Source organism: Sesamum indicum, linkage group LG3 (genome assembly GCF_000512975.1).
Source record: "Sesamum indicum cultivar Zhongzhi No. 13 linkage group LG3, S_indicum_v1.0, whole genome shotgun sequence".
Taxonomy (NCBI): domain Eukaryota; kingdom Viridiplantae; phylum Streptophyta; class Magnoliopsida; order Lamiales; family Pedaliaceae; genus Sesamum; species Sesamum indicum.
In genome coordinates, this window is record NC_026147.1 from 16,806,783 (window position 1) to 16,817,380 (window position 10,598).

At 34.2% G+C, this 10,598-nt stretch overlaps 1 protein-coding gene across 1 annotated transcript; it reads right to left on the bottom strand.

The window, feature by feature from the left end:
* Positions 437-10,598, bottom strand: LOC105158613 (3-isopropylmalate dehydratase large subunit, chloroplastic). The gene is made up of 15 exons (XM_011075422.2): positions 10,317-10,598; positions 10,013-10,156; positions 9,739-9,909; positions 7,965-8,117; positions 7,809-7,877; positions 7,586-7,702; positions 4,969-5,043; positions 4,785-4,862; positions 4,587-4,682; positions 4,247-4,296; positions 3,768-3,822; positions 3,403-3,534; positions 2,482-2,529; positions 2,218-2,376; positions 437-882 (listed from the first exon to the last, which is right to left on the bottom strand). The coding sequence occupies exons 1-15, from the start codon at positions 10,368-10,370 to the stop codon at positions 742-744; spliced, it is 1,542 nt and encodes a 513-aa protein (XP_011073724.1). The 5' UTR covers positions 10,371-10,598; the 3' UTR covers positions 437-741.

Here is a 10,598-nt window from a genome sequence, read left to right on the forward strand (position 1 = left end):
GATGAAAAAAAGGGGAATAACTGTTAGAATTTTGGGGGCCAACAACTTTTTTCTGCGGTAGGTTTTCAACCATTTGTAAAAATAAATTATTCATGTCTTGTGAATAATTACACAAACAATTAAACACCCACTAGTAACATCGACATTATTTACACAAATCATCCATACTTTTTGAAAAATTACACATACATTCCCCCAAAAATGTTAGCATCATTATCAAATTATCCCTGCTTTTTGACTGTTAGAAGTGGTTTATGTAATATGTATAAAGCAGAGCTAAACAAATGATCAAGGGTGTAAATATAATTATTATATTCGTGACGAGACAAACTTTGTTGTGTGCTTTCACCTTCTGAAAGGTGGGATCAGAGTTCAATCAAACAAATGAAAGGATTAAACCATAACATGGATATGGCAGGAAACCAGCACGAGATCATGAAAACTACATGAGGGAATCTGAGATTGATGAAAAATGTTTACTAATTTAGCACAAATGAGAATGAAGCAACTCTCTTCCTCAATGATGAACATGTACTAGTTCATTATTTCATTGGTATCCTCTACTGTAATATTATTACAAATCCGGAAGGAAGTCGGTTGTTTTTCTGAGGTGAAAAGTTCTAACAGACGATAACATAAATATGCATCAGTGAACATCAGAAAGTGGGTTCGTCAACTCCAGAATCACGACATATATTCAAGAAGTAGCATACACAATCACCACATTCGCTGGCGAAAAACTTACTGCAAAAACTCCCTAGGATCAGTGACAAACCCGGTTAATGCAGATGCTGCAGCTGTGTATGGAGAAGCTAAATAGATCTGCCCTTCTTTGTGGCCCATACGACCAGGGAAGTTGCGATTTGTGGTTGAAACACAGACCTGCATGTCATCAAAATCAAGCAGTCATTACCCCTCGTAGAATGAAAAAGAGTCGTCAACCTCATCTCACAGGCTAGAGAGATTAAACCTACATGAAAACATAGTAAAGATCCATAAAGCTGCCAGTATATCACTTTAAAAGGAGTCGCTTGAATAAATTGCACAAACATGCATGGGGCTACAATAATTTAAATGCAGTGCCTAAAAAGGGGTCTGGTTATTCATACTTAAACGAGAAAAAGGAAGTACAAAATTTTAACATATATGGCAAAGGCTGTGACAGTTAAGTGATTTTCGACAAGTTCATACAGAATAAAAAACTGAAGGAACCATACTTTCAAAGACCATGCTTATCTTATCGTATACCTGTATGGCACTACATCAGCCACGACAAGTCTTTGACACTGTGTCTGACACAACAGTACTGTGCTCATAACTAAAAAGAATTTTGAGTAGCCGCATCTACGCATTTTAGTGGCGTACACTCATATACATAGCATGTTTGACACTTTATTGGATCCGATGAATTATCTTTTAATGTAGTTCATAAAAAATATAGATAACAAAAACTAACATAAAATTAATTTTTTTCAAAAACTATTTAAAAAAGTAATAAAGTAGCATCTAAATATACTGTCTTTACATTTCTTTATATGTGTGTGTGGGCACGTGCATGTTATACATGACTAGTTACCTAATAGGCAAGTGTTTATATGTTAACGACAACTGTGTTGGAGCAGTATCCTCAAATTTTAAAGAATTACCATGTCCATTATGCATATCGTATCACGTTAAATGTCTGTGCATTAGTCAAAATTGAGTCTTTTCCTTCCCTCCCTCCCTTTCTCTCAACGGATCAAGTTTATTTTAAAGCAAGATCCTGACTAGTAATGTGTTAATTTTCTAAATTCACATAAACCACCTTGTGCGCTGATGCTTCTTAAAGTCAACAGGCTAAGCACCCAAAAATTTTTAACACATCGGGATTCATGGATTGCAAAAAGATTCGTGCTACGTACACAAAAAGCAGCATAAAACCTAGTGCATGGCAGCAGGCAAAAGAAAAAGAAAACTTGCGAACATTAGACTTTCAATCTTTTTTTCCTTCCAACATTGACTGTCTATATTTATAATGTTCTCAAATATCATAAAGTCATTATACGAAACAAAGTTTCACAGGCACAAGCATTTTCTTCGCATAATTTAAGATGAAGAAAACGTCCCTTCTAATTCTTTTCTCCAATCAAATTCAACCACAAGTCGACTCTTATGCAACATTGAACACATATTTCTCACCAATAGAACCCTGTCAAAATGAGAAACAGCATAACTTGCCTGAGGTTCATTCATGCGAGCATAAGTGTCTCTTGGTCCTCCTAAACAAGCACCGCAATTCGGGCTCGCTGGTGTATCACAACCAGCTTCCTCAAAAATCTGTGAGCAAGTTTTTCCACCAGAACCCGGGACTGGAATGCTATATATATCCATCCACACCTGAAAAAGCACATATAATTTACACAAGAAACAAGAATCTTCTATGTTTAATTTGTTCCAAACTACATGAAACAATAAACATCTAGCAGCACTTCACCAGAGTACCTTTTGTGTAGCAGGAACAAGGAATGTTGGGACTTTCACCTTTTTCCCCTGTTGATAATCAGATTGATTGAGTTATTTGAGACAGAAAATGAAACTGAAACTGCAACTTCAGTTGGGCTGGAGTTCTGATGTTTTAGACGCAAACCATACAAATACTTTCTAACTAAATGACTTCATTTGCAAACTTCATTACATACTAGCGACTCAAACACACTCGATGCATGTGCATACTCAAATTTTTATTATATTTATTTAATTGAAAGAAAAAAGAAGAAAGATAACATTAATAATTAACCAAAACTAACAAAATGAACTAACTTTAAATGTGTATAAATAAAAATTATTAATAAAATTAATCAATAAAAGATAGTTAGCTGTGGAAGAAGTAAACATAGTTAGGGGCATTTTAGACAACCCACATTTTGCCAACCACGGGAGTTGCCTTAAGGGGTCTCCCCCTTAATAAACAGTACAAATTAATGACCTAATAATCAATCAATTAACAATTTACAAATCTTAACATGACTTAGTGTTTGAAGAGTGAATCCAGACGACCAAGTTATATATAATATATACCGTCAGAAGTTTCCATCCCCAAGAATGGTATCAGCCTTTACAGTATAAAAATAGATAACATTTGAGGTGTATTGATTAAATGGTGCCAGCCTTTGTACTCCAGAAATAGATTACTTAAAGTGTATCGATGGTCTAAACAGAGCAAGCATGCATAGCATATAAGACATGCTTATTAAAATATTAGAAATCCTTAAACAGATCATCTTAGTTGCATCAGTCAGTGAATTGCACTGGTTGTTCGCAAGGACTCATCAGGTTTCATTTGTCATCTTAGGTGCAATACCACTATCAAGTTCTGCAATTAAAACAATGTCCAACCACAAAAGCAACAGAACCATTTCATACCGAAGCAAGAAAAACTTTGGCAGCAGCCATGAAATCCTCTGTTTTTCCACCAGTGCAGGATCCAATATACACTCGGTCAATTTTCACATCTTTGCATTCTCTGGCTAAAGCTCGATTATCGGGAGAATGCGGCTGAGAAATCACAAAACATATGTCAATGATACATGGAAACGAGACCAAATCACACACTAAAGCAAAGTTAAAAGAGTTTCATGTTGTTTCACGTTTTCTCCACAATTCAAACCCTGTCTGATTTTTGCCAGAAAATACAATGGTTATGATGTAACTACATAAAGACATTCTTATGCCTCTTCTGATAATAGCTCGCAGAAGTGAATGAAGTCAAGATGGTCGAGACTACTAACCTTAGCCACCAAGGGCTCCAACTTTGAGACATCAAATCTGTACTCAGATAGAAATCTATCAAAAACAAAAACATGGACCTGTAAGTTATCAAAGTTCACCCAAAACAAGCAACATGATGCTGCAGAAAGATCTTATTAGTGTTACTACATGAATTTCCCAAACAATCGTGATCGAACTAAACTTGAAACGTAGATTAACATAAAATTTAGTGTATAACATGTTATAACACATGAAAGGAACCGTCGAATAAACTTCTGTCCATTTCTCTTTACAGTATTCGGTACACTGACTCAATGGAAGGGTTTCCATTTACGGAATGAACAAAAAACAAAAGGATTAATTTTCTAGGGATATGCCAGATAGTTTTCATTTGGTACCAGCAGATTTTAAGAAAAGCTTGTAACAAGTACAAAATGCAGTAATACTAGCACAGCAAATACTGATCCTAAACTTGCGCAAGCATGTTATGAAAGGATACCTTGCTTGTCCATCACTATAAACTGGTTCGTAGGACACGGATGTCTTGTCCTAAGAAGCAGGAAAAAGAAGTAGTGTCATTATCAACGATAATAACCCAAAACACACAATCCTACATGCTTCTTCAACCACAGCCACACACACAAAAGAGAGAAAAGGAAAACACAATCGGTACTAGGAATCAAAACAACAAGAGATTGAAATATATTAGGTACAGATATCTATGTGTATTCTCATGACCTTGAATAAGTGTGCTTTTCTATGCAAGTCTTTTACTTTTGAGATCAGTGCAAGAGAGAGAGAGAGAGAGATTTCAGAGATCAGTGACATGTTACCCTAACCTGAAGATACTTATAAGTGGTACTATCAGCAGGGATAACACCATTCTTTCCCCCAGCTTCAACAACCATGTTGCATAATGTCATTCTTTCCTCCATCTAAAAAATAAAGGATGCACCAACAAAAGCCATTAGTGAGTCAAGGAAGCTATGTTAAAAATCTAATTTACAAATAACAACTAAATTATGAGGCACACTTACTGTCAAACTTTCTACAGTAGAGCCGACAAATTCCATTGATTTATATGTTGCACCAGCAACTGAAATTTCACCAATAATCTACACAACATGCAACAACCAAGTCAAAGAAACTGGAGGTTTCTAACTCAAATGAATATAAGCGAAGATGTCACATCTGAATATCTAAGATGCTACATATACTTACTTGCAAAATCAAATCTTTTGCAAGCAAATAATCAGGCATTTCACCGTCCATCACAAATTTCAAAGTTGGAGGCACCTGCAATGCATTGATGTGAAATAATTATGAAACTCATGCATTTGTGTAAAGCATAGTTGTTAATAGCACACGGCGCGCCATGGCACAAGGGTCCCTTGGAGTCATGGCGCACGGCGGGGCGCGAGCATGTTTATAGTACGGCGCACATGTACAGAAATAAATTATATATCAATATATATTCACATCAATAATGCACAAACAAGTAAATATAAACACTAGAAATAATTTTAGTCATCATACCATAAAAAAACTTGCAAATCGAACAATGTTTGGGTATAAATCACTTTTAAAACAAGCTTAACGACCAAATAAAGACCTTTTGTTTCCATGTATTAAAAAGATATTATTTTGCTTATATTTGCACTTGTTGTCTGTCACTAATAGTTATATTTCACAAAAAATAATAAATTTTATTTTTATTTAATTTTTTAAGAATATAATAGAAAAAATGAATGTTTGATCTAATAATACTCCCACTAAGTAATATAATTGTTAATTTGTACATAATAATTAAATTGCATGATTGTGAGAAAAATATCCTTTTATCAATTAATCGTAGCCATTTAATTTATATGTTCTAATGATAGAGGAATAAAATAATTAGATAATGTAGGAAATAAAATATAAGAATTTTAAGATATTAAATATGTGAAACTATAAATTTTAGAATAATGTAGCAAATAAAATATAAAAAATCCAATATCAACTTTACATATGCAATTTTAGAAATAAATTAAAAATTATAAAATTAAATTAAAATTATTATAATGAGAGTAAACTAGTAAACAAAAAAGGCAAAGCAGCTAGGTGCACCGTCTAGGTAATCTAACTTTTGGCTTAAAAGCGTTTTCTTTTAGGCATTTTAGAAGCAAAAGTTAGTATCCCAAACATCTCAAAAATATTTTTGGGGAGCTAGACGCTGAAAAGTGCTTTTACAAAGTTGTTGCTACACTCTTGCAGTAAAAACAGAGCACTTTTTGTAAAGCAAAATTCTAGAGCACTTTCTAAAGAACGGTTTACCTAAAAGGTAAAATAATTGCAATTTCGGATGTATTAGTAAATAATTTCTAATTCAGATGTATAATTAGTTATATCTTTTCTATAATTGGTTAGATATTTTCTAAAATGAAGAGTATTTACAACAAGAATTGCATTTTTTAATCTTAAGATTTTTGTAAAAAAAAGAATTTTGATTTTACAATAATAATGAGAATAATAGAAGAACTGTTAATTGTTTGTTCAAGATAATAGTTTAATTTGATCATAAAAGGACCTAGCTACATAAATAAATTTGATTCAGCCAAAAATAAAATAAAACGTGAGTGAAAGACAAGAACAAAATTTATTCTTATTTGTTTTAATGCCAATTACTTGAATAGATTGAAATTAAGAGAATATTAGCATTTCAAACTTTAGTTTAATAAGTTATTAAATTGACTTCAAATATATGGAAACTGTAACGTGAACTTAGCTACTAAAAGAGAAGTAAATTGACCAAAAAAAAGCTGCTAAGTTTTATAGCTAAAAACATATATAATTTACTACAACCTACACAAAATCTACTTTTCTTAAAACTTTTCATTAAAAAATAAAAATTAGAACTATATATCTCAATAATGGCACAAAAATAATTGACTTAGTAACACAAAAATAAATAGAAGTAAAGACATATACAGAAAGATAATAGATCAACAAAACTCACAAATTTTGCCATGAAACTACATATTTATTAAGGACATTTCATAAAAAACTTAATAAAATGCAATCATTTATAAACCAAAATAATAATTATTATTTTAATACTTCAATAAACAAATATTATTAATTAAAATTTTCAAAACAATTTAAAGTTTGTAAAATATTTATAATATTTATAAATATTCTTGTATAAAAACAAAACAAATGTTAATTGTCCACGCGCAAGGCACATGCACCTTGCTAGAAGAATTAAAAAGGCTGTGTCTAAAAGTTTTTTCATCAATATCTGCTTCCAACTAAGAAGTAAACTGTTGCTTCATGGTTAAAACAAGACATGCTTGACCAACAAAACATTATATCCAAATGCATATAATCTGCCCAAATAATAATTTCAGGCAGCACGGACACAACACGACCCAAGCATATTCAAAAGACAAAGCCAAGGCAAGAAAGCAAAGAGAGAGGTATTAGATCTTATAGAATAATAAGGTATCCGTCCTAGAGAGAAGGCAGGCTAGGAAATCATTCAGAGACTTGAAAAGAGATCTAGTAAAAGCAAGCAAACATCAGAAGCTGGAATTTTAATATTTGATAATCAAAATCCAGGTACAGTATGATACATATCTAGCTTTTCTCCTTTGTTTGCAAGGCAGGATTCTTGCCATTGCTTGTGAAGCTATTGATTTCATAAAAACACTAGCTTACTACATTCGCAGAATGTGAAAAGCAGAAGAAAAAACAAGCTACACAAGTTTGACTCTCACCAAATCTACAAAGTACCTGACTAGAACACACTGACAAAAGAAAAGAAGAAATACAATTAAGAAAATAAAATTAGATATACCTTAAGTAAAAGCTTTCCAGTACCCAGTACGAAACCTGCATCAGTAATTCCAATTCCTGTAGCAAATTGACCAAATGCTCCAGCAGTACATGTGTGTGAATCTGTACCTAGCAAGACCTAGAAGCATAATAGAAAACCAAATGATAATTCTGGAGAGTAACGCATAAAAAGAAAAGGAATTAAGGAGATTGAAGAATCCTAAATTTTAATCAGCAATTAACACCTCTCCAGGTCTGCAATGACCTTCTTGAGCAAGAGCCACATGGCACACACCTTTGTAATCTGGATTGGCCTGCAATGTGACCACAGTAGATTTAATTATCACTACATAAAGATACAAAAGAAGGCAAGAAGCATGCCGTCAGGCAATGAAGCCAACCCTGAAGTTCCCAAGATCTTTAATGTCATAGAAGTACTTAATATTTTGTTCAGTACAGAAATCCCTCAAGATGTCCACATTGCGATTTGCTCGTTCATCAGTTGTGAATATATAATGCTCCGGAATGACTACAAGTTTTTCACGGTCCCAGACCTGCAAATTGCCAAAGAAACAGTTCTCTAAGTTAGACCAGGCGCACAGAGATGAATTATTTCCTGACAAGGAACAAACATAAGAAAAGTTGGATATGAATTAATTCTACAAGTGAGCTGCTGAATCATCAACTACTGCTACATACAAACAAGAAAAGTGAAAACATAAAAGAAGTTAATCTATTATGACTGCCAAAGCCAATAATTCTCCTTCATTCACCTTATGAACATCAAATACATAAGAGAAAATCATCAGATTAAAATACTTAAAGGTTTTAAAAATGTAAGGAACCATTTCATAGAAGACAGGAGAGCATATACAAATACCTTATTACTACTGTATATCAAGTCAAATTCAAATTTGAGCAAACAAGGATGGCCTTGCAAATTCGTGAACGCTAAAGTGCCACAGAGAAAGTCTGTCTCGATGGGCAGCGAAAGCAGCATGATAATTCATCACCATATTTAGATAGAGTGAAAAGGATTCACTGGAAACTAAGGTCTCATGAAGTCTCAAATCAATTATGTAAAGAAAACTGAGGTGTAAATCACTAACACCAAGATCTCTATGGATGCCAAATCCTCTGAAATTCACAGACAGAGACCAAGACGATGGTTCCAACTCCATTCAATAGACAGAGAAGACTGAGTACATAGATAAATAATCAGAATCACGAACTTCATAGATTCTGTTAGTTTCTATACAGCCCCTCACTATCTACCTGAATCTAAAAATAATGAAACAAAACAATTGAACACGTGAAAATATCATTATTAGTGAAATTGATCTTAAAGTACTTGGTAAGAAGAGCATAATTGCATGTTAAGATCTTAACTTCTGGAAAGAAGTTCAAACTCCAAAAGACTGATCAGGTGACCCAATAGACACAAAATCCATTCTAAAATAAGAAAACTTATTGTCCAAGCCTCAAATTAATTCTCTGATGTTCAGCTCTCATTGGGGAATTGCGGAAGTCGTTAAATCAGCACATGAAGATATTTAGAGGAGTTTTGAACCATCACAAAAATTCATTCCAGTCTTTTTCTCAACTTTTAGCTGCATTTCTATAGAATTTTATCCAAAATCTTGGCTACCAGCACTCATTTTTCAACAGAAGTGGCTATGGTGACCCAACTCCAAACAACTTGCATAGTGTCATTTTATACATTTTCAAAGTATGGTGAGATTATCGACCAGAAAATAATTGATCATGCAGTTCCCTTTACAAAGGCCACAAGATTACTATAAAGGCACTACTCATTTCTGCGAAAAGATCTACCGAGAAAGACGAACCATTGAAACATTACCACAGGTTTTAACATTTGAATGTCCAGATTATATAGCATCTTCTAGCACATGAATAACCATTTCAGTGTGTTTAGAACTTCTGACCCAATCAAATAAAGTTGAGCATTCAAAACACAGATTCAACTATTCTTTCAAGTACAAAGGTACAAGCACTTATTAAAGAATCTCCTCACTGCTTCCAAGTTGTTCTCCCATGACAAAATTAAAAAATTAATGAAAAACAAGTCCAAGTATCAATTCTTAGCATCAAGTTCAGGACCAACACTCATCAGAGATTACCTAACCAAATATAAATCTGTTCTCTACTAAATACCTTTGCATTTTCTCCAAACTCTTTCTTGAAAATACCAAAGGCACCAGGGCCACAAACATCATGAGTCATTAAAACATCCACATTGACCCACACATTCTCACCAGGGCTCAACTGGGATTTCTCCGAAGCCCTTGCCAGTATCTTTTCAGTCATGGTCATTCCAGTCTTGACCTGAAAAAGTGAACAAATTCAACCAAAACCCACAATTGAACTCTAAAAAAATCAACAAACATCCATTCGAATATCTCAAAAATGACCTATGAAACCGCATTACCGCGCCAGTAGTCGAAGTTTTACGCTCGGACTGCTGAGGTGCCATCACAGACACTATTTTACCAAAGGCCCGCTTCTTGGAAGCCGGAGCAGAAAATGCAAATGTAGCCGCCTGTGAACGGAAAGCTGACAAGCCCACATCTTTCTGCACAACCCATAAACAAAAACAAGTAATTGATTAGTCAAAACTCTCTCACCGGAACAAGGCAATCAAAATTATCGCCCACCTATCACGAGCGCCACACTTCTCTGGCTGCGACAGGTTCCAGCCCAAGAATTAGCGGACACTAAACAAATACACGTACCTTCTCAACGAGAACCGAGGAGCTTACAACGACAGGAGAGGAAGCCATGATCATAACTCGACGTGATCTTCGTGTAACTTAAACGAAGGGTTGGTGGGGTGTTGAGGTGCAAAGTAAGTGTATGATTTGTGTTTTTTCTTCTTCCTACCCTTTTTCTGTTCTTTCTTCCTTTCCTCTTTTTATCTGTGATTCTTTCTTCTGTTCTGTCGGCCGCCTGCTGGTGGAAAATTCTGACGATGAGTACTGATAACAATGGACTGCTGATCCTCCTTGACGAAAAAT